The 25,158-nt window shown below is 36.7% G+C and overlaps 2 protein-coding genes across 4 annotated transcripts in view; both read left to right on the top strand.

The window, feature by feature from the left end:
• NDUFV2 (NADH:ubiquinone oxidoreductase core subunit V2) overlaps window positions 1-20,317 on the top strand; it is a 32,661-nt gene extending 12,344 nt beyond the window's left edge. The window contains exons 2-8 of the mRNA XM_002917587.4: window positions 4,468-4,533; window positions 5,974-6,036; window positions 6,124-6,240; window positions 9,406-9,574; window positions 10,797-10,906; window positions 14,553-14,629; window positions 20,157-20,317. Of these exons, the coding sequence (XP_002917633.1) occupies window positions 4,468-4,533; window positions 5,974-6,036; window positions 6,124-6,240; window positions 9,406-9,574; window positions 10,797-10,906; window positions 14,553-14,629; window positions 20,157-20,250 (696 nt within the window). The 3' untranslated portion in view covers window positions 20,251-20,317. The remainder of the gene's footprint in view (window positions 1-4,467; window positions 4,534-5,973; window positions 6,037-6,123; window positions 6,241-9,405; window positions 9,575-10,796; window positions 10,907-14,552; window positions 14,630-20,156) is intronic.
• A 4,405-nt stretch (window positions 20,318-24,722) lies between these two features.
• ANKRD12 (ankyrin repeat domain 12) overlaps window positions 24,723-25,158 on the top strand; it is a 120,735-nt gene continuing 120,299 nt past the window's right edge. For all 3 annotated transcript variants that reach the window (XM_034642165.1, XM_002917586.4, XM_011222858.3), the window contains exon 1: window positions 24,723-25,029. The gene's annotated coding sequence lies outside the window, so the exon portion shown is untranslated. The remainder of the gene's footprint in view (window positions 25,030-25,158) is intronic.

Here is a 25,158-nt window from a genome sequence, read left to right as displayed (position 1 = left end):
TGGGATGATACTTTATGCTTTTTTGTTTTATTTAACCCTATTTTCCAGTTACGATTGTGGCATAAATACATCTTTTGGTGTCATTATTTTTAGAAAATACAATTTGGGGCAGCTACATAATATGATTTTTGTTGGAATTGTTAATATTTATTTAAGACTTTTCTTTGTTGGGCTTTTTGGTTGCTTGTGTTTTGCTATAACAAAGAACATATTTCTGTATAAACCTTTATCTTCCTTTTTACACTGTTTTTTAGGATAAAATTCTAGGTAGAATTAATAAGATAAAGGTGGAAACTTTCTTTAGTCTGTCCATACATTATGTCAATTTGCTCTCCTAAAAGGCTGTATCAATTTTTACCTAATGTATAAGCATACCTACTTCCATACACTCAACAGAACTGTTATTAAAAAAAAAAAAAATCAGTGCTAATTTGATAGCTGGAAATGCTATCTCATTTAAAGATACATATTTTTTAAATTTAAATTCAATTAGCCAACATATAATACATCATTAGTTTTTGATATAATGTTCAGTGATTCATTAATTGCATATAACACCCAGTACTCATCACATCACTTGCCCTCCTTAATGCCCATCAGTCTGTTAACCCATCCCCCCACCCGCCTTCCTTTCTGCAACCCTCAGTGTGTTTCCCAGAGTCAGGAGTCTCTCATGGTGTATCTCCCTCTCTGATTTCTTCCCATTCAGTTTTTCCTCCCTTCCCTCATTGTCCTCTCTACTATTCCTTATATTCCATATATGAGTGAAACCATATGGTAATTCTTTCTCTGATTGACTTATTTCAACTTAGCATAATACCCTCCAGTTCCATCTATGTCAGTGTAAATGATAGGTATTCATCCTTTCTGATGGCTGAGTAATATTTCATTGTATATATAAACCCTATCATCTTTATCCATTCATCTGTTAAAGGACAGTTTCGCTATTGTTAACAATGCTGCTCTGAGCATTGGGGTGCATGTGCCCCTTCTTTTCACTACATGTGTATCCTTGGGGTAAATACCTAGTAGTGTAATTGCTGGGTTGTAGGGTAGCTCTATTTTTAACTTCTTGAGGAACCTTGATACTGTTTTCCAGAGTGGCTGTACCAGCTTGCATTCCCACCAACACTGTAAGAGGGTTCCCCTTTCTTCACATTCTTGCCAAAATTTGTTGCTCCCTGTCATGTTAATTTTAGCCATTCTAACTGGTGTAAGGTGCTATCTCGTTGTGGTTTTGATTTGTATTTTCCTGATGGCAAGTGACGGGGAGCATTTTTTCATGTGTCGTTGGCCATTTGTATGTCTTCTTTGGAGAAGTGTCTGTCCGTGTCTTCTGCCCATTTCTTGACTGGATTATTTGTTTTTTGGGTGTTGAGTTTGATAAGTTCTTTATAGATCTTGGATACCAGCCCTTTATGTGTTATGTCATTTGCAAATATCTTCTCCCATTTGGTAGGTTGCCTTTTAGTTTTGTTGACTATCCTTTGCCATGCAGAAGCTTTTTATTTTGATGAAGTCCCAATAGTTCATTTTTGCTTTTGTTTCCCTTGCCTTCAGAGACGTGTCTTGCAAGAAGTTGCTGCGGCCGAGGTTGAAGAGGTTACTACTTGTGTTCTCCTCTAGGATTTTGATGGATTCCTGTCTCACATTTAGGTCTTTCACCCATTTTGAGTTTATCTTTGTGTATGGTGTAAGAGAATGGTCCAGTTTCATTCTTCTGTATGTGGCTGTCCAATTTTCCCAGCACCATTTCTTGAAGAGACTGTTCTTTTTTCCATTGGATAGTCTTTCCTGATTTGTTAAAGATTAGTTGACCGTAGAATTGAGGGTCCATTTCTGGGCTCTCTATTCTGTTCCATTGATCTAGGTGTCTGTTTTTGTGCCAGTACCATGCTGTCTTGATGATCACAGCTTAAATATGCATGTTTTAAATTACTAGTTAGTTCATTAGCAGTTATACTGAGACATTTTTGTTCATATTTATTCATTTTTCTCTTTGATTTATATGTGTTTATGATCTTTTCAGGCTGTTAATTTTTTGTCATCAAATGTGTATAAGGTTCAGGCGTCATCAGCATGGAGTTAAACATATGAGAATGAATAAGCTCTAAAAATATGTGGAGAAAAGAACCCAGGACAGAGCTGAGCCCTGAGGACAACCTGCCCTGAGGGGGTGGGTAAAGAGCCAGTAAAGTAAACAAAATGTTAGCTTTCAGAAGTTAGGAAAAGAGGAGACTGGATGCTTTCTGTTCTCTTAAATTAATTCTTTATTATGAAATCTTTTGTTTCTTCTCAGAATTTAGTTAAGTAATTCACTAATGTTACTCAATAAAAATTGTTCTTTGATTTAAAAGTGATGGCAGGGACTATCTTCTAAGAAAGAAGATAGAAATTTTAGTTTCAGCTGATTTTTCAAAGCTTTATGCTGGTGGTGTGTCTTTTTTTAGCGGTATTATTTGGGAACTGTGGCCGTAGGTTTATGTTTATCTCAGTCTAGGTTCTGGACAGGCAAATCAGGGGTATAAGTATAATCTTGCATTTAATTTATAGATTGACCCTGAAGCAGTTTGGGAGAATTTGAATAAAAGTATAAGAACCTAAACAATCTCCTTGATGTGTATAATTTTTTTCTTTTAAATTTTTATGTGTTTTAAGATGCAGAAAAGCAAAAAGAATATAATAAGCAGTGCATTCCTTTTGCTGCCCAAGAAAAAAAACAACCAGAGTTGAAGCCCCCTATGTACTGATCAAATTCTCCCCTCCCTGCCCCCATTATCCTGAAACTGATATTTACCCTGTATTTTATACCTACGTTTCACATTCTTTTTTTAAAAAATTTTAAAATTTAAATTCAATTAATTAACATATATTGTATTACTAATTCCAGAGATGGAGTTCAGTTATTCATCAGTCTTAAATAATATCCAGTGCTCATTATATCAAGTGCCCTTCTTAATATCCATCATCCAGTTACCCTATCCCCTCTTCCCTCCCCTCCAGCAGCCCTCAGTTTGTTTCCTATGATTAAGAGTCTCTTATGGTTTATCTCTCTCTGATTTCATCTTGTTTTGTTTTTCCCTCCCTTCCCTTATGATCCTCTGTTTTGTTCCTTAAATTCCACATATGAGTGAGATCACGTGATAATTGTCTTTTTCTGATTGACTTTTTTCGCATGTACCTTCTGGTACATGAACCTTCTGGTTCCATCCTTGTCGTTGCAAATGGCAAGATTTCATTTTTGTTTGATGACTGAGTAGTATTCCATTGTATATATACCACATCTTCTTTATCTGTTCATCTGTTGATGGACAGACATCTGGGGTCTTTCCATAGTTTGGCTATTATGGACATTGCTTGCTATAACCATTGGGGTAGAGGTGCCCCTTTGGATCACTGCATTTGTATCTTTGGGGTAAATACCTAGTAGTGCAATTGCTGGGTCATAAGGTAGCTCTATTTTCAACTTTTTGAGGAACCTCCATACTGTCTGTTTTCCAGAGTGGCTGCATCAGCTTGCATTCCCACCGGCAGTGTAAGAGGGTTCCTCTTTCTCCGCATCCTCGCCAACATCTGTCGTTTCCTGCCTTGTTAATTTTAGCCATTCTGTATGTACCACATTCTGTACTTGGATCTTGTTAATTTACATAAACATTTCTTCAACTGAAATATTTGGATTTAGGGAAAAGTTAAATACATGATTGTATCACTGCTTTTACTTCTCTGTTACATTTGCTTTCTTTGTATTTCCAACTTTTGCTAGTTCCGTGCTTGATTTAATCCAGTGTTCTATCATTGTGTGATTAGTAGAACTCAGAAATCAAAGGATTTCTGAATAGTGGTTGAATTGCTTTTGATGGTGGCAGAGAGGGTGGTTAGGGTGTTGGGAGCAACAGGGCAAGGAAATAAAATGCAGCAGAAAGTAATCAAATGGATTCCTTCTAAAACAACTGACTATGGTCACTGCATAGCATCATAAGCAGCTTTCTGAAACTTTATGGCTGGAGTTTCTAAACTAATTCAATAAGAATTGAAAGGGGGCTATACTTGACTCATTTGTGCAGAGTATAGGATTTATTTGTACAGAATGAAAACATGTTTATGAAAGCTGGCATCCAGCTTGATTGAGAAAAAAGTAAAAGGCTGTAAATTAATGGAATGCCAACTCTCCTAATGCAAAAGTGTAGTAAAAAGGGTACACGACTTAGGAGATACGGGTTGTGGACCTGGTTCTTCCCATGGACTCATGTGTTTTCTTAGGCAAGTTAATAACCTTACCTTGGATTTCCATTTTCTTATACCTCTCTTGAAATAGAGATGGGAGGGGTGTAGCACAGTGAGCCATATCTCCTAAGATCTTTTACTTATATAAGTTGAGTCTGTTGTTTTAAATTATGGATCTTAAGGTATTTACTCATGAAAAATTTCTTAAAGCTTATAGTTTACTAAATTTTCTTAAAATTTTAGGGGAGACATATAAGGAATTTACATAAGACAGCTGTGCAAAATGGAGCTGGAGGAGCCTTATTTGTGGTAAGTAATTACTCCAATTTCTTCAGAATGGAAAGACTTGGAAATTTGGGTAGAACTATTGTAACAATCCAAGATATCTTAAACACCAGTGTCTTTGGTATATGCCATCCATTGTGGTGATTTAAATATAGCTAATTGAATTCATTAAATTTCAAAAGATGTGTGATTCCAGTTGAACCTCTTGAGTTTAAATTGACACCAGGGTAGCTCTGAATTTAGAATATTTTTTGGTTAAATTACTGTGAGCCCTAAACTGAATTCTAGTCTCACTTTGGGTTCTTAAAAATTAGTCCTATTGGCTGACTAAAGATTGTGTGGCTGCAACTTGGGGAATCCCAAAATGGTACTAGTTTAAAACTCATGGATTTTAGAAATACAGTGAATACATTCGTAGTCCTTTATATTTTTGGTTTCCAGGGTTTAACTACAGGTAGAGGTCCATGAAAACCCCAGCTTAGTTGTACAATTCAGAGATAAGATAATGTATCTCCCTTCTGTGATAAGGCACAGTTTTCAGAGATTGATCTTGTGTTGTTTAAAGGCAATTTAGTGGACCTGTAGGATGATTTAGAGTTACTGGTACAATTTTGTTAACTGAGTTATTTCCAGGCTGAATCTTAATAAATGAGTTAGCCATACTATAGAGTAGATGCCTGCTTTATATTTTTTCATGTTTGTCTAATAGTATTAAATTTGTTGCATATTTGAGATCATTGTCCAAAGTTTCCATTTTCTTTTCCTCTTTTATATCCTTGAAAAAGCAGAACTTTGAGAGTTAAATATTGAGGGATTCAGTTCTGTGTTCACCGTGCATACTAAACATTAATTGATGTAAGTGTTAATCTCAGTGTGACTCATTTGATTTCCTGTTGACATGCCATTTCTAGTCAGTTTTTGAAGAGGGCCTGTTCTTTTTGGGGAGAAGAAATAAAGCATCTTGCCATTGGCTAGTTTTTGTTATGTGGGGAAGAGGTGGTACTTTTGTACCTTCCTAAAGTAGCGGGCCCTTTTGATAATCTGATACACACTCTTTTGGAACAATGCATGTTATATACACATTCAAAATTTTGTGTCTTAATTTTATAAGTCTTCCAGCAGTTGGCTTTTTTTTTTTTGGGTAATTACATTAGAAGATCCTGTTCTCGAATCAAGTTGGATAATACTTTTTTTGGGTTTGGTCCTAAAGCTAGTTCTCTTAATCATTAAAGAGTGATTTCTAAACTTTTCTGAAATTTTGAATTCTGGTAACATTACTTTGTTAATCATATTCATTAAATGTGTATTTAATAGCCATTCTTTTTGATGCAAGGATAGATTATATAATGTTGGAATTAAAGTGAAGAGATTAAGTGATCAGTAGTAGTATAGTAATATACAAAGCTTTTCACACTTTTGAGGGAATTCTGATAATTGTGGAAAACATTTTTTTCCTTTATGTAGCACAGAGATACTCCTGAGAATAACCCAGATACTCCATTTGATTTCACACCAGAAAACTATAAGGTATGACTAAATTAACAGTATAATTAATTTACAAAATATTTAATATCTTTCAGATGTATCAAAACATGTGCTTTTTCTTTGATACAGAGGATAGAGGCAATTGTAAAAAACTATCCAGAAGGACATAAAGCAGCAGCTGTGCTTCCAGTCCTGGATTTAGCCCAAAGACAGAATGGATGGCTGCCCATCTCTGCTATGAACAAGGTATCAGATTCATTTTTGCCTTAGTTGGAAAAGAGGAGAGACTGTGTATGAATTTTTTCCTTATGTAGAAATTCCTCTGACGGTTATTAATGTCAAAGTCTAGGAATTTGAATCCTTTAATCATTTATGTTTCCTCAAATTTGTGTTTTTGTTGGTTCTCTTAATAATGTGGAGAACTGAAGAGGTAGAGCTTTTTATCCTTGCAGGAAATAGTAAAGGCATTATAGTAAAAGTAGTTTTCTTTTTTTTTTCCCTTTTTGAGAGAAATGGCCATAATAAAGACAAAAGATTCCACATGTGTATAATTTGCTGTCAAGGTATTCTGAAAATTAGTATGCTGTTTAAACACTAAAATTATGGAGAAAAGGATCTGCTCACAGCTAATATGAATCTTTTTATTATTTTGCATCTTTGGCTACAGGGTTTAATAAAATTTATATAATACATAGCATTTGATGGCACCCTACACTTGATAATCAGCAACATACAGAAATGGTATGGGTGACCCATTTAAAGGAGGTTAGTCTATTCATACATATTTTTAAGACTCATTTTTTCTAATTGTGGTTTCAACAGTAATCCACATTTCACATTTATTCTTGTTATATTAATATAACTATATTTTTGTGGTATTATGTTATGTTGCAGGGTATAGTTTATGAAGTGCCATACAAAGTCAATATGATTCTTATGAGAATCATACAAATAATAAGCCAGTGTGCTACAATGGAAAATACATTTGACTTTGAGCTAAGAGATCTGGTGTTTTCTGCAGACTTACTTCCTCATCTGCAGTGAAGATTTTGAACTAGGGTAGATCTCTTCAAATTATTATGTTATGATTCCTAAGTGACAGAGTTGGAACTGAACCATTTCCCATTCAGTGCATTTTCTACTTGACTATTGCAGAGATTCTGCTGTACTTCATTTCTCTTTTTCACTTTCTAAATTTTATTTGGTCTGTTAGGCTAGATCATTATCATCTATCTTAAAGAATAGGAATGTCTTCAGTTGATCTAATGGAATGCCATAGGCAGATTTTAGATTATGTTCATATCTCTTAATTTGCTTTGTATAGTACTCTAACATGGTTATGAACCATTATTATTTTATTAATATTTATTTTTTTGACTGAAAAATGTTACAGAACAAGTTTGGTTGTACTAAGTAAAATATAGTCAGGTGAGTTTTTTCCCCCCAATAAATCACATAACTATTTGGGTGTTTTCTAAATTACTTAACATTGTTTTTTGTATTATAATAGCCAGCTTTCTAAATAACGATTTAGGTATGTTTCTATTCATAAATGCTTTTCTCTTTTCTGCAGAAATTGATATTTTTAGGGGTGCCTGGGTGGCTCAGTCGTTGGGCATCTGCATTTTGCTCAGGACGTGATCCTGGAGTCCTGGGATCGAGCCCCACATCAGGCTCCTCTGCTGGGAGCCTGCTTCTTCCTCTCCCACTCACCCTGCCTGTGTTCCCTCACTCGCTGGCTGTCTCTCTGTCAAATGAATAAATAAAATCTTTAAAAAAAAAAAAAAGAAATTGATATTTTTAAAGATTTTATTTTTTAAGTAATCTCTACACCCAACATGTGGCTTGAACTTACAACCCTGAGATCAAGAGTTGCATGCTCTATTGAGTGAGCAAGCCAGGCGTCCCCAAAATTCATGTCTTTAATAATGGCAAATGTGTTGGAAGTCTTGCTGAATGGCAAGCTTAACAGAATGAAATAAATGAGAACCAATGTGAAAATGTTTCACAAATACTGTCCTGTTATATTTAGAATTGAATGTGTATGTGTGAGAAGCAGGAAATAGTGTACAGAGAATAGAATCAAGATTCCGTTTTTATAGAGACTTTTAGGGTTACTGTTTCTTTGCCCCCCAGCCCCCAGGAAGACCCAACCTTACAACCAAAACAATATCCAAAAGCTCACACGTTAGTTTCTTAACCATCACTGAGGTGTAGGGAGATATACAGCAGCATCCCAGGGGAGATATTTCAAGTTAGGCATCAGTGGTAGAGCTCCAGCATGTGTATTTTCTGGCTCCAGCATGTGTTTTGAGAGAGCTCCCAGATTCAGAGGTACATGCCTGCTTTAGTATCACCAAATTAAATTTCGCACAGCTACTTATCTTTCACAAGTGAGCCATGATTAGATGTCTTTTGAGAATACATATCCTTTAGAATCTCTAATAGGAGGAAGTTCAACATATTTTCATCTGAAATGCCATTTAACAAACTCATCTTTCATGTCAAAACATGGAAGCATGCCTAATTTTTAAGAATGCCAGACACAAATCTTACGACCTGATAGATTAATGATGTTAGGTCACCTGGAAAGTTGTAGCCAGGATGACAGTCATGATAGACTATATGTGGACTATCCCTAGCAAACAGCTAAAACAATCTTTTCTTTAATAGACTTGCCCTGATCAAGAGAGTTGTGCTCAGATGATTCCATTGGTCCTGAACCCCACTATGTCAAAAGAAATATTTACTATAAATACCTTGATGTGAAGGGTTGGGAAGTACTAGTCCATAAGATTTTTGTAGAGTGTTGTGATTTAAAATAGAAGTAGTGTTTTGGATTGTTCTGGAGAGTTATGTACGTATTGTGTGTGTGGTTTGTGTGTATATAAAGTGTGTAGGTACGTAAATCAATACAGGCTAATAAGTGAGCTTTGATTCTCGCCCCTTTTTTGTGTTGCCATACCATTTGCATGCAGTGTATATTATCACCAGTAACATCAAGGCTTTTTGAAAAATTGTGAAGGGTTGAAAAAATACAAGTACTTAATTTATTAGGGCTTGGTCACTATATTTTAAATTATAAAATATGAGAGCTGAAATGATCAAAATAGAAGTTCTTAACAGTGAAAGACTTAAAGATTTAGAGAAAAAGATGATCGTTTCGCAGAGACGGGACATGGGGTCAAGTGGAAGAGGTGCTATAACCGTTAGCTTCTGGGGTCTGTGTGATTTAAGTGTAGAGTCTGTAACAGCCGAGGGACTTACACTTCCCAAATATCAAATACAAGTATATGTTCTGCTTCTGAAGACGTTTTACATTTTTACCAAATTGAAATTATGCTCTTTACAAGGTACCTAAATCTCAACTAATAAAGATCGTAATTATTTTAAAATTTCCTAATATTTCAGGTTGCCGAAGTTTTAAAAGTACCTCCAATGAGAGTATATGAAGTAGCAACTTTTTATACAATGTATAATCGAAAGCCAGTTGGAAAGTATCACATTCAGGTCTGCACTACTACACCTTGCATGCTTCGAAACTCTGACAGCATACTGGAGGCCATTCAGAAAAAGCTTGGTATGGGACACATTGTATTTATAACTTTTATGAAAAATAGGATTGTCTTTTTAGATTTGACCCGTTTCTGAGTTTTCCAGTGTTTGCCATCTTATTGGATCTGATCTGTACTTCACCAGTAAATTTTTGTCTTACTGTGGTTGCCCACCTTTATTTGTTCTTATTTTGTATTTTCCTTAGTTCTCAGCCTCAGAGCTGAATTTTCACCTTTTCCCCCCATAATCATTAAGCATATTTGAAAAGCTTCTAGGGGTTTTAAAGTTTTCATTGTTTAGAAATTAAGTTTCACTCATTGTGTAATGATAGCATGTGGTACATAAAAGAGTGATTGTACTGTCCTTGTATTCTTCAAATGAGTCTTGGAATAAGTAAGATAGGAAAATAGTATGCTTCAAAAAGGGAAATTTGAAATAAGATGTTATTACAGTGGCATTTATAAAATTATAAGGGCATTTTTCTATACAAAACTGCCATTGCTGCATTTTTAACTCTACATATCAAATGAAGTAAAAGGAGGTATACTTTAATCTTGTTGCTACAGAATATAAAGTATTTGCACATTTGTATATAAAACAGAAAGCTGAAGTCTGCTCAAAATTTCACCCTCACAAATTCTGATAATGGGTATAATTAGTTTTAGATTTTATGTTGTTTTGCTTATTTTCATTATTAAAAACTTTTTGCACTTTATTTTGGCTATAGCATATGTATGTCTGCCGTGTTTTTCTATTATATGTTACTCTGCAATTACTTTCACGCATACATATCTTTGCATGATTGTTCTATTGTATACTGAGGTTGTTTACAAGAATAGAATTGAGTCAGATTTTACTGTATTTTGCCAAAATGTCTTCCCTGAAGATATGAGAGTACCTGTTTTCTTTGTAGTCTTAATGATTTTTGATATCAGCAGTTTTCTGAGTTTTTGCCAATCTGACAGTGTGACTGATTTTAGTAGGTTAACTATCACAGTCAAAATGAAAATACTATATTCTGATTCACTGCTGTATAACAGCAAACACTAGAGATGAGTCCCCTGAAATCTTATTGTTTTTAAAGGAGTAAGTCCACTTAAGAAATCCTTGGTATAATTATACAGAGTTGTTTTGTTGAAGAAAGTTAATTTTCTTAAATACTTTTTATATACCTCTGTAATTTGTTGTTTTCTTATGCCACATTGCTATTAAAATATAACCTTAACAGTGATTATTTATGTTTTTAGGAATAAAGGTTGGGGAGACTACACCCGATAAACTTTTCACTCTTATAGAGGTGGAATGTTTAGGGGCCTGTGTAAATGCACCAATGGTTCAAATAAATGACAACTACTATGTGAGTATTCCATTTAATATAAAGTTAGATCTCATATTTAAATATTTTAAATATTTGGTTTCCTGTCCTGTAGATAGTGGTTTCTGAATTACTCATTGAGAAGAAACTGCTGGCATAAATATCCAGAAAGATTTTTTTTTTTCTGTTTTCCAAAGTTTATTAAAGAAAGAATTGAAAAACTTTGCATAAAAATATGTCAAGTTTATGGGGCACCTGGGTAGCACAGTCGTTAAGCATCTGCCTTCGGCTCAGGGGGTGATCCCAGCGTTCTGGGATCGAGCCCCACATCAGGCTTCTCTGCTAGGAGCCTGCTTCTGACTCTCCCACTCCCCCTGCTTGTGTTCCCTCTCTCACTGGCTGTCTCTCTCTGTCAAATAAATAAATAAAATCTTAAAAAAAAAATGCTTTAAAAAGTTTAGTCAAGTTTAGCTTCCACATTGTTGTCCACCAGAAGGTTTTTAAAAATTATCTTTAAACATTTTTGCATTTAATTCTAGGAGATAATGACATATTTTAAAAGCTTATTTTTAATTATGAAAAATAATTTACATAGAAATACAGAAAATAACCACCAAGATTTAACAGATATTTTGCTATACTTACTGTTACTAGGTTATTATTTTTATCATTATCATTATTTGTAAAAATAAGTTACAGATGCAGGTAAACCACCTCATGCCCCGCAAAGTCCTATTCCTTTTCATTTCAGGAGATAACCACTATCATAGATTTAGTGTGTATTGTTCTGTACATGTTTTTAAACTGTGTGAGTATATGTATCCAGCCATACTAATATATTACACTGCTTATTTTAAAAATTTTAGAGATGGTATTATTCCTCTAAGTACTGCTTTAGCTGGATCTCACAAGTTTTGATAAGTAGTATTTTTATCATTTAGTTTTAAATATTTTTAAATATGCATTTTTTAAAAGAACTTATTTATTTAAGAGAATAAGAGCAAGATAGAGTGAGCATGCATGGGGGAGGGCCACAAAGGGAGAGGGAGAAGCAGGCTCCCCGCTGAGCAGGGAGCCCATTGTGGGGTTCGATCCCAGCACCCTGGGATCATGACCTGAGCAAAAGGCAGACATCTAACCCACTGAGCCACCCTGGCGCCCCTAAAGTACGCATTTTGATTTCTCTTTTGGCCTGTGTTTTTTAGAAGTATTAGTCTCCCAAGTGTGTGGAATTTTCTAGTTATCTTTTTAAAAAATTTCTTGCTACCCTAATTATATATAGTGGTTTTCATACATAATATTGTTAGTTTATACTTCTAAGAAATTTATTAGTGGAAACTGAGTCCTGCACTGAATGTGGATTCTTCAAGAAGGTATTTGCTTTGCTTCTCTCTTGCTCCTGTAAATACTACTGTTCAAAAGAAAGCTTCTCTCCTTATACCCTCCCCTATTGCTCCAATGTGTAAGGTTCTAGAGTAGCAATTCTTTTTGAGGGGCAGTTTAATTTCTAGTTTACCCCTGAGGGAATAGCCTTTTAGGGTCATAACTTTGTGTGTTTGGGATGTCTCTTGTAGCCTGCGGCTTTGTCCCTTGATCTTTTGGGCTATGAAACTCTGAAACCAGGTTTGCTTGGTGTCCTGCTTGTCTTCCTGGGTTTTCATTGAGTTTTTGGCCTCTGAGTGTTTCTTTCTTGTCAGCATGTTGATGAAATTTAAAATTTTTTGTTTTTTAAATTTTATCCAACATTTTTAGTTTTTTATAGTAGGGGGGTGTTCAGTCAGGATAGCTAATTTGCCATAATGCCTGAAATGGAAATTTACTTTTTTTTTAATGAAGATGAAATTTGATTTCTTTGGCTGTTTAGATTTCTAGGGTGGTCTCATTCCCTATAGTGATTTTAATGATCAGAGATTCAAATTTCTTATCTTTTCTATTCCCCATACTTTAAAAAAAAAGTCCTTTAAAAATATGGCAACAGTTACCTTCTCCCACATCTGCAGTTTACTTATAATAAACAGTATCTTGATTTAATCAGGAGTTAGTCAAGACTTTGTGTGAAGCATTGTAAAAGTTTGAATATAATAGCCTGTGGAGATAAAGATTAGTAGTGGTATGGTCTTTGGCAAGGCAGTTTTTGTTTTTGTTTTTTAATCCATACCCAACATGGGGCTTGAACTCAGGACCCTGAGATCGAGAGCCGCCTGCTCTACGGACCAGCCAGGCACTGCAGGGCAGTTAACCTTTATGGGTCTCAGTTGGCTGGTGGATAAAATGAAATAGTCACGTAAACTTTGATTAGATCCTGCTTAGGAAAAAATGAGCTATGAAATACATTTTGAGGATAGTTGGGTAGATTTTGAATATGGACTTGACATTTGATTAAGGAATTATTTTTAGTTAATTAGGTGTGGTGGCATTATGTTATTTAAGAAAATGTTCTTATTCTTTGATGTGTGCTGATGTATCAGGAGTGTCCTGATGTCTGCAACTTACTTTCAAAATGGTATAACTAAAAGTGGGGAGCTTATGTGCATATAATGCAAATATGGCAAATTAAAAATTGTTGAATACAGGTGGTAGGAATATGGGTATTAATGTATAGTTTTTAAATTTTCATAATAAAGAGGTAAAATCATTAAAAGATTTAAAGATTTCTTTTAGCTATGAGGTTCTGAACATTTGTTGAACCCTAGGCAGTTTGAAAGCAGTGTTTTATTTTTATAAATGTTTAATCATTGAACAAATACTAAAGAACTTCTTTGTGGTGAGGCACTGGAGATGCAGTGCTGAATCACAATTTCTCTAGCATAGTATCAGAGTCCTATAAAACATTTTCTTAAGTACTTAACAGTTTTAGAGAGGGAACAGGAGTATGGTTTAGGTATTTTTCTTTTAATTTAATCTTACCCATTCTGTTTTGACTCTCTTGATTAAACCTAGGGTGCACCTAGGCACATGGGCATGTGTATCTGTGTGTTTCAGTTGTATTTATTATTTTAAATATCAGAACCCTTTCTTGAGGTAAAAATTTTACACAGGTACATAGTGTATAGAGCTGCTCTCATTGAAATGGGGTCATTAAGATATGTTCCAAAAATAATTTCTTTTACCTTTCTGTTCAAAAATTAAGTGAATTTGGGAACAGGGTGAATTTTACCTGGGAAAGAAAGAAGACATCATGGGAGTATTACATCTTTAGGTTAGAGATAGATGTTAGGCATCTACTTTTACGTTATTATGACTGCTGGTGCTAATTCTGTTTGCATCTCACTGTTTCTTCAAGGACATAGCATTTGTTGAGCATGTGCCATGGCACTGTTCTGTTTTATACAGTTTCTCATTGAATCTTTAAAAACATTCTTGAAGTAGGTTTACAAGTGAAGAAACAAACTTAAGGAGGCTGAATAACTTATTTTGCGATTACTAGCTATTAAATGTTGGAGCCAGGACTCAAGTGCAGAACTCTTTCACTTTAAAGTACTACTCTGTATTCCCTTTAGCCGCAGCTCTTCTTGCATACTGCATTTAACAGTATATACTACACTATAGGAATTAATCAGTTACTGCTACCTTGGTGACTAACTTGGGAGCTGAGAAAGACAAACAATAAACTAACTGATATTAGGGATTTACACAGATTTCAATAGTAGGAAGTAATTTTAATGTGACTTTTAATTTTTTATTCTAGGAGGATCTGACACCTAAGGATATCGAAGAAATTATTGATGAGCTCAAAGCTGGCAAAATTCCAAAACCTGGGCCACGGTATGCTTCTGTTTCCATACAATAAATTTTAATGGCTTAACCTAATGTAAACTTAATTAAAAAATTTTTATCCTTAGGGGTGCCTGGGTGGCTCAGTCCGTTAAGCATCTGCCTAATTTAGCTCAGGTCATGATCCCAGGGTCCTGGGACTGAGCCCTGCATTGGGCTCCCTGCTCAGTGTGGAGCCTGCTTCTTCCTCTCCCTCTGCCTGCAGCTCCCCCTGCTTGTGCTCTCTCTCTCTGTGTCAAATAAAATCTTTAAAAAAATAAAAATAAAAAATAAAAATTAAAAAAAATTTTATCCCTTAAGGGGTGTCTGGGTGGCTCAGTAAATTAAGTGTTGATTTCAGCTCAGGGTTGTGAGATTGAGTCTTCCATCCCAGTGTGGAGTTAAGATTCTCTCTCCCTCCCTCTCTTATCCCCTAAGTTCTTAGGAGTTGTCAGGAGCTTTGGATAGTATTGAAACCACCCTGTCATCTAAAGCAACTGTTTTTTTTCCTCTAAAATCCTATCAGATAATCATCTGGTATTTACTTGAATATTTATAGAGAAGGTAAATTTACTACAAATAGAAATCTATTCCATTGTTTAAAAGTTCATACCCATCTGTCAGAAGATTGACCCGAAGTTTGTCTCCCTCTAATTTCCACCTAACATGTCCAATTATGCCCTTTGAACCAACACAACTTTTATACCTGTTCTAAATGATAGCTCTTCGATTACTTAAAATAGGTGTCTTCTCTTCCCCAAATCTTTTTCTCAGAATTAATGTCTACTATTGTTTCATTTTTTTTCTTATATGACATAGTTCTGGTTTCTCTCTTCTGTAGCTTTTCTGGTTGGCTAATGACTCTCTTAACGTGATACTTAGATTATCACAGTATTTGAGATATGTACTGAGCAGTGCAGAGCACTGTGGGACTATCTTCTTTGTTCTAGACATTATCCTTGTGATAATGCAGCCTAATTACATCAACTGTCACTTCAGGTACATTTCACCAGTAATTGCACTTATAGTCAGAATGCCTAGATCTTTTTTAACTTCCAACATTGTTCATCCAGGTTGCTCCCATCCTGCAGTTGTGTTATACTAATTACTTTTCTTTCAATTATGAACCTGAACTTTTGCTGCTAAACGAACCCCTGTTCCATATCTAAGTGCTTATATTGCTCAGAATTTTTTTCTAATACTAGCAAGTGTTGGTAGTTTTATGTAATTGTAAGCCCTGTAGGTTTTTTTCTGCTTATGCCATATGATTCTCCTTCTTTCAATATATTTGTAGGTTTTAATGGCCATATAGTATTTTAATGTATTAAAAGAACTATGATGTGCTCTTTATTCCTGTTTTAAATATGTTTTCCTGCTCTTTGTAATAAACAGCAGTTCTGTGTACTCTTTTCAAGAGGTAGATAGGGGCTCAGATATGTAATTTGAGTTGAATGGTAAATATAATAAAAGCTGTTATAGGAGTGTTTTCAGCAGGAAATGATGTGTAATCTTGTTAAAATTATTGTGCTAGTTACTGTATGGAGAACAGTTTAAAATTTAGTGCCTGTTGTGGGGCAGAGGAATTAAGAGTGATTTCTAGCTTTTTGGTCTGAGCACCTCAATGGTTCCTTTAACTAAAAAGGAGATTTGGAGTAGAGCAAGTTTGGGGAAGAAAAGTCACCTTGGGACAGGTTGAAGTTGAGATGTCTGCTAGACACCCATGGTAGAATGCTGAAAGGTATATTTGCACCTGGAATTTAGGAAATACATTAGGACTGGAAATGTGAATTGGGGATTCATCAGTTAATATAAGTGGTATTTAAAGCCATAAGGCTGGATGAGATTAGTGGGGGTGAAATTAGTTTGTTGGTGTTCTTAACTTGGGATACTATAATATCATTGTATTTTAACATTAGTAAACAGTTAACTGAGTATCACAGTTAAGCATTTTTAATATCTAATAATAGAGGTGTTGTTTATCAGTAATTGTAAATAGCTCTTCACGGAGATGTTTTTGAGTGTTCTAGATTTGAGCCAAAAACTTTAGAATTATTGGTTTTGAACCTATTTCCTATGTATCCCTCTTATTTAAAAAAGAGGTGGGGCACCTGGGTGGCTCAGTCTAGGGGCCTACACTTGGTTTCAGCTCAGGTCATGATCTTGGGGTCCTGGGATGGAGCCCCAAGTCAGGCTCTGCGCTCAGTGGGGAGTCTGCTTGAGGATTCGCTCTCCCTCTACCCTCCCCCACCTGCATGCTCTCCTTCTAAAATAAATAAATCTTTAAAAAACAGTAAGTAAAAAGCAGAGATAAATCTACTTACTTTTCAGTAATTGCAGAGCATCTTCCAGTGGTGTGTGGAGACTGTATTTGGACATGGTGGTTCTAGAATGTCTTCCCAGCATTGGAAGACAAAAACTTTTCCTCTCCTTCCTCAAGTTTTTTGGCTATATAGTATAATGAAAGAGACTGCAATGATAGTAGTAACCAAAATGTAGTTATACTCCAAAATATAATTATAGTTATACTTTAACCAAAGCTAATTCTTTTATTAGTATTTTTATGATCAAGCACTTTGCTCACATATGTAAAAGAGGTGCTCATTGTGAGTCTTTGAGTAACCAGAGAAATTAAACTGGTTCAGCAGTACCTAATTCCTGAGTACCATTACCAGGTCTATCCTGGCCAAAATCAGTAAAAGATTCATGTCTCTGTGTGGTTCAGAGCTGCTTTTTTAGGGTGCCTGGGTGGCTCAGTTGTTAAGCATCTGCCTTCGGCTCAGGTCATGATCCCAGGATGCTAGGAGTGAGCCCCGCATCGAGCTTCCTGCTCAGGCTCCCTGCTAGGCTGGAAGCCCGCTTCTCCCTCCCCCACTCCCCCTACTTGTGTTCCCTCTCTCGCTGTCTCTCTGTCCAATAAATAAATAAAAATCTTAAAAAAAAAACTGCTTTTTTATGTTTTTGGTAAGTGATGGGTAGAAATGAAATATTAAACTGATGGTAAGGCCGTGCTTTATTTTGACATTAAATATTTGTGCTGAGATTATTTTCATTTTTTTTTAAGTACTGAAAATAACCTGCTTTGAAATTACTAATTAAGAGGTAGAAGTTGTTTTTTAGTATGGTTAACTAAAACTCATTTTAAATTCAATTTGAATTCTTCATGTTTAGTTTTATAAAGATATTTTTGCAGAATTCTATGGGATACAGATAATATGAGATGTAAAGAAAATATAGGTGGTTGCTGATGGATAACTCTAAACTATAAAGTCACTCTTTTTTTATACTAAAAGTAGAGGGCAGGGGTGGGTATAAATCAGCAGTTTTAAAAAGATAAACACTAAACTTTCATAAAGTAGCTTTTCTTTAAAAAGTTACTTCTACGCCATAAACAATGTACAGAAAGGCCAAATTTTCTATGTAAATGAGTTAAAATGATGAATGTACAAATAGTGTTAGAATGGCTAAAAAATCAGATTTACTTTTTGAATTGTAATAAGAAAAGGTAATTAATAGATGGCATTTTCAGCATAACACTCATAACACTTGAGAAGAATCATTTTTTGTTTTTTATGAAGTGAAAACCCTAGTGTAAATTGTGAATGGAAGGGCTAGATCACTGCCTCTGGTGTCTGATGCATATTTACAGATAAAATGAGGGGAAGTTAAATGATTAATAGATGAAACATCATCTGTGGACTTTACAGCCTTTATAGCATTTTAATGTGCATTTTGTGAAGGGTGAGGGAAGGAGAAAGTTTGCAGGCAGACGTAAGAGGCCACTGAAACTTCCCCCCGCCCCCAAAGTAGGTCATGGGACTGTAATTGCTATGGAACAAACTTAAGGAAAATGGACCAGATGACTCTTGAAATTACTTTCTTATACAAAAATCCACAGTTCCTTGAAGAGTTCAGGCAGTGTGTATGATTAACTCTCCCAATTATTGTTCTCAAAACCTCAGTTTTTATAATCTCCCTAAGTCAGTCCTTTGTGTTGGTGAAGGAGGTAGCTGAGTTTAAACCATAGAGGGAATCTAGTAAAGGGGAAGAAGGGTCCTCCAAAATAATTTCATTATTTCATTAGCAGTCAAAGAGCAGGAGGTATACCTGTGTTATTAGTTAACATAAAAAAATTACAGAGCCAAATACTGTTTTTTGTTAAAGTTAGGTATCATTTTGCCACTTACCCTACATTAATTTTAGATTCAGATAGTTCACAGTAACTGTTTTTTGATGTGGTTTTCATAGTGAACCTGTAATGCAAATATATTAATTAACTTCTGACTTTGTACACTGAGTTACTTGTATTGTGTAATGTAATAGCTTGAAAGGCCTTAAAATGATTATGTGGTATCCTTGTCCTGTCCCCTGAACAAAAGATTATTTCCTGGGGCTCTAGAAAGAAACGTGTAAGATTGATGACAGAATTTGAAGAACAGAGCAAGAAGGAGTAAAAAGATGTAAATTGAACAATTCTTCAGCTGAAATCTGTGGCAGGAACAGGTAAATTAACAAAGCCATGAAATAAGAGTAGGTGCTGAGCTGGGCTTTAACAACAGAGGTTAGACAGGGGCAGAGGTGAGTGATTTCCTGGGAAAGTATGTGTGGGGGAGAACAAAAGACAGGTTCTTCTACCTCTGTTCTTGCCTCTCTTCATAGATTCCTACCTAAGGACCTGTTCCTGTTTTCTTTGTGGCTGTGGTAGCCACTCTGGTCTGGAACCTGTTTTTGAAAAGTTAATACTACTATTGCTTTTAAAAATATGAATACCAGTATGCTTTGTTTTCAGTGTCTCTAAGGAACACCCCTCCTAAATCTTCAAATTCCCATTTCCAAATATAATGTACAAGTTTGTATTCTCTTCTGTTCACTGTGAATAGTGGATCTCAATCTAAATAAAATTCAGATATAAAAATAATAAATATAATGCTCTAGTTTATTAAAACATGATTTTTTCAAAAGATTTATTTATTTATTTTAGAGAGAGGGAGAGAATCTCAAGCAGACTTCAAGCTGAGTGTGGAGCCCAATGCAGGGCTCCATCCCACAACCCTCAGATCCTGACCTGAGCTGAAATCAAGAGTCAGATGCCTAACCAACTGAGCCACCCAGGCGCCCCCTAAAGCATGATTTTTAAAAATGTTCTCTGGGTCTGGGTTATTTTCTTACAGTTCTTAGCTCTGATCCTTGGCAGATGGTAAATCCCCTAAACCTTTGTTTCTGTATCTGTAAAGTAAGGCCAGATTACTTGTCTCATGGCATTGTTGTAAAGATTAAATGAGCTAATGATAAACATACACTGCTCAGTAAATGGGAACTAATAGTGTTACTTTTATATTTTTCATATCTGTGGTGAGTTTTGGTATGTCCGTTTTCATATTTAACTTTTGAAAATCTTGCAGCAGTTAGATATTTGAATTAAATAATCCATGCAATTCTTGGATGAAAAACAGTTACTAAACTGGGCTGTTGTAATTATTTTTTTAAGTGAAGATTTATAAATGATAACCATTAATAGTTTAATGTTACTTGCTCTTTTCAGGAGTGGACGCTTCTCTTGTGAGCCAGCTGGAGGTCTTACCTCTTTGACTGAACCACCCAAAGGACCTGGCTTTGGTGTGCAAGCAGGACTTTAATTTATATTCAATTGTAAATATTGTCTTTGGAGAAATAAAAATAAATCTCCTATCTACATAAACTATATTATTTGTTCATCTCATGGTGTATACCTAGCAGCTTGTCTCTAGAAGTATCTGTGTCACGTTGAAACTTTGGAGTACCATTTTTAGTCTTTTGCTATCTCTGACTAACTATGAAGATGTTATTTCATAGTGTAGTTAATAGTCACTCCAATATCATCCATTTTCAACTGCCAGGTCACTTTTATCAATAACATTAGATAACAGTGTCAAATTTCACATATACTTTGCTTTTCCATCTTTAACTAAAGCCAAGTCTTAAGTTAACATGATCTTTCTATAGACTCGTTTACGGTAGTACTCCCTTTAAACATTTTTAGATTTATAGCACATGATTGTTACTGTATTTCCAACTGGTAAGTGACACCTCAAGCAGAGATGTAAGGAGGATAAAGTAGTTGTCTCTAGAAGTATTGTCATTTTTATTATTGTATACTACAAGTATATAGAAACTGGGTGGAGACTCTTAAGTACAATCTGAGGTGGAAACAGTCGATATGCAAAATACACTCTTCAGTTGAATGCATATTTCAACTTAGAACAAAGGATAAAACCTATGTATTATATACATTCAAGGAACTAGCTATGGTGCATTAGTTTTGCAAGTTGAAAAAAATAGCTTTAATGCAGGGATAAATCTAAATCCAATTGTTGCAGATTTCTCAAAGTCATTGTTTGGCCTTGTTCTTCTGGAAGACTAACCAGTCACTAGTAGTAATTATGATGCTTAAAAACATGGTTCTTTTTAAGAATATCTTTAAAAATTAGGTTTTTTTTAACCTGAGAAGGTAAACAATAACAGTAATTTCTTAAGTGGCATAAAAAGGTAACACAATGAAAATGCCTCTCTTCTATCCTAGACCTGCTGACTTATAAAAATGCCTTATTTGACATAATTTTTTTAACTAGAAGAAAAATTAGAAGTGGGGAAGCTTCAGATACTGGGTGAAAAAAACAAGACATGTATTAAGGATATGCACTGATTATCAATTTTTATGTAATATTTTAGAAACAGAAAATTTTAATTATTATACTGTTACACCATTATCAAACATATTCTATAGTTCTTAGATTATTACTTGTATTGCACTGGTATATATTAGGATTTTGAGTCTTAATTTTTTTGCCTATTTTTCTTAAAAACCCTATCAATTTTAACATAATACTGGTTTTAATGACAGTTTTCTGATTGGCTTTTAAAACACCTGGCAGGTAAAATTTTATTACAGTAATCCAAGATGGTTTCAAAATGTATATGAACACAATGATTAAAATTTCCTTGCTGTTTTCGGAGATGACAACTATATCCTGGCCTATTTCTCAAACCTGTAGAGAGGTAGGCATCATTTGTAGGTTTACCAGCACTTGCTCCCTCATTTCCTCTTCTCAATTCCTAACTCTGTGCTGTTTTTTTTTAAAAAGGGGGTTTTTGAGAAGGAAATCTTATTGCTGTTTAATAACAAAAATAATTTATCTTTCTCTCTACTGACAAAGAATCTAATACCAGTTTTTTTGTAGTAACTACAAAAAGTTGCTAGAGGAAACTACTGATTGCTTTCAGTTTGTTGCTGTAATTGAATGGGGCCACTGCTACAACACATAAAAACAGTTATAAGCGTATTTGCTGCAGAGGGCCATTACATATGTATAGACTAAGTCACATAACAAGCTATGATCTGAGACTGTATTTTTCATTTATTATATTCACCTTCCTGAAATATGGGAGGATTTTTTTAATAATCTGATTTAACTGGACTTATGTAGCAAAACATAAAGGTAGTTGATTATAAATGTGTGAAGAACTAAGTAAGCTGGTAAGAAGGTAAATTTTGCAGAATGGTTTCTAATTCAGTTATCAAATACAGTTGACTCAAACAGTGCCTAGCATGGGGGGGGGCACAGTTAAGGGCACCAACCCACCTCTCTCCTAATTGAAAATCTTCCTGTAACTTTTAACTCCCCTCAAAACTTAACTATTAATAGCCTACTGTTAACTGGTAACATAAACAGTTGATTAACACATATTTTCTATGTTACATGTATTATATACTGTATTCTTACAATAAAGTTACAGAAAAGAAAATGTACACTTAAAATACTGCACTTATCAAAAAAAACTTCATGTATGAGTAGACCCACGCAGTTCAAACCCATGTTCAAGAGTCAACTGTATACATGTTTTAAGAGTCTGCTTAACTTTGGCTAAGACTGAGGTTTAATGCTTGGGGTCCTTGACCTTTTAGTACTGTCATGAAAACTGGTATTTACCCACTTGCTGAAGCCAACAAAAGACAGGACTATACAATTAAAAGTCTTGGCAGCTTACTAACCAACTAGCTTGTGGATATAAACTTGCTTTCTTCAGACTTCTTTTTGAGACATCTGTAATAGCTATAATAATAATTTCTCTATAATTCTAGTTTCACACTAAAAAGGAAAATTAGCTCCTCTTGCCTTCCTAAGTATCATGTGGACCTTTTGAAAAATAAATTGTGGCTGATTTATAATTTGCCCATATAATCTTAATATGAATTTCATTAAGAAATTTTTTTGCAACTGTCCCATTGACTGTAGTCAGTACAGTGTCCTAGGAATCTTTCATATATTCAGTGATTTTAAGTTGTTGCCATAAATTATGGCTAATTTACTTCAGCAAATTCAAGATTACCTACCTTTCAATTTTGAAGTGAGGCAGTGCTATAGAAATAGCAATTGCCATTGCCATAAATACTAATGAGTTAAATGAGAACTCAATGACCTGAAGAGATGTCCGAGTTGGTTAAATTTTTAGTGGGTTTCTTTGTATTTCATGCTATAAATATCCAAGTTAAATGTAACAGAGGCACCTGGGTGGCTCAGGTCCTGCATGGAGCTCCCTGGTCGGTGGGGAGCCTGCTTCTCCCTCTCCCACTGCCCCTCCCCCCACTGGTGCTCTCTCTTGCTCTCTGATCACTCTCAGATAAATAAAATCTTAAAAAAAAATGTAACAGTATATCACCTCCAGCCTAAGGTGCTTACTATTCATACTGAACCTAATGTTTTATAGATGAGAGAAATCCGGAAACTAGCAAGGGAAAAATTAGTGATTTTCAATGCAAGTTTATGCTTTATATAACTTGTTGGAATTTAACTTTGTGTGAAATCTGAAGTGTCGCATCATCTGTACTGACATAAAGAAATTTCTGACTCCATTAAGTAACTCCATAAATAGGTGCTGTAGTTTATACAGACCAATATTAATAATGAGGGAGGTGGTTTCCGTCCAATTATGTAACCCCTTTGGTGGCTGAAGGCTTGTACAAACTGTGGCAGATGAACCTCGATGTAAATAAGCGTTCAGAAGTTTAGTCAGAATAAAATGGTTTCCAACAGATTATGTAACCACTTTGGTGGTTAAATAAAGGAATGTACAAACTGTCGCAGACTAACCTCGATGTAAATAAAAAGCATTCACAAATAAGAGTACCCGCTGCTGGCAGGCCCAGACCGTAAGTTTTCCTCACGCACTCTTCAGTACTTGAGCAGTTCCCTATGAAATACTATCTGGATGTGGAGAAACTGGTTTCTCTAAAAAGGTCACTCGAAGGTGTGAACGGGAGAGAGCGTATTGTGGGGTTCGCGATGTCCCTGCGACAGGTGCACGTTAATGTACTTTCGAACTGGCACTGGGGCCCCACCTGGCCCAGGTGAGGGCAGGAGCGGTGGGTCAGGCCGAGCTGCCGGCACGCGTCCGGGTCCCCTGGGCTCCAGTCCAGGTGGTGTCCCGCCGGCGCGCAAGCGCACTGCCGCGCGGACATGGGGGGGGCCCCCAGCGCACCCCGCGTCCCCGTACACGCCGGGCCAGCCGTTCGCAGCTGCGAGTTTAGGGGGCAGATACCCTGCCTCTGTCTTTAGACATATTTTCCCGGGTTCGACCTCACAAATTAGCCCACCCGCCCTGTAAAAATACCATGTGAATACCCTATGTTCAGCGTCTTCGCCGCCGCCGCCGCCATTTCCAGAAGTTTCCAGTCACATCCACTGCCATAGTTGCCACAAAAAGAGAATGCAGAGCCCTCCGGCCCCGCAGCGTCAGCGGAGCCTGCGCTGCTTTCTTGCGCATCCCTAGGTTCCCCCTCTGTTTTCGGCCCGGTGACGGTGGAGGGAGATGGCGACACCTGGGTGGGGTGGCGAGAGGACTGAGCAACTAGAGAGGAGTTCCGGCCTGCACCCCCGCCGCCTCTCACTTGGTACCTTCCGACTCCTCCACCCCGCGGCTCGGGAAGCTTCTCCGTAGAACTGAAAGAGCGGCGGGGTAGCGGGGAGGGGCCGGCGGAAGGGGCGGGCGGGCGCTGGGGGCGGGGCGGTCACGCCGCCCGTCCCGTGCCCGCGGAGTCACGTGCCTGCATCGCAGCCAATCGCCGGGCGGCGCTGTCCTGGGAGCGAGGAGGCTGTGGTGAGAGACGGACGGAGACCGGAGATGTTTTCAAGCCCGGCCTCCGCGGCGTTCGTGGCGGTTGCAGCGGCGACGAAGACAACGATAGCGACGGCAACACCGAGGCACTCGTTCAGGGGGTAAACCCTCCTGCACCGATCGTGCCTCGGGTCCGTGAGGGTGAGGGGGGCGTGGCGACTGGCGAGGAGGAAGGAGGGGCGCGGTTTCGAGCCCCGTCCCCGGCGCTTGGGAGGAGATCCCCTCAGTTCTGCGCTGCTCCCGTCCCCCCTCTCCAGAGCAAGGTAGGGGACGCGCCCTGCCCACCCTGTCTCGTGCCGCCCGGCCTGGCCAGGCGCGGCCCGCGGCGCCGCTGGCCTGACAGTGACAGGCCGTTAGTGGCCCCGGCGCGGGTCCGCCCCGCCCGCCGCCGC

Source organism: Ailuropoda melanoleuca, chromosome 14, assembly GCF_002007445.2.
Source record: "Ailuropoda melanoleuca isolate Jingjing chromosome 14, ASM200744v2, whole genome shotgun sequence".
Taxonomy (NCBI): Eukaryota; Metazoa; Chordata; class Mammalia; order Carnivora; family Ursidae; genus Ailuropoda; species Ailuropoda melanoleuca.
The sequence above is the reverse complement of the archived record's forward strand: the minus strand, read 5'-3'. Positions and strand labels throughout refer to the sequence as shown.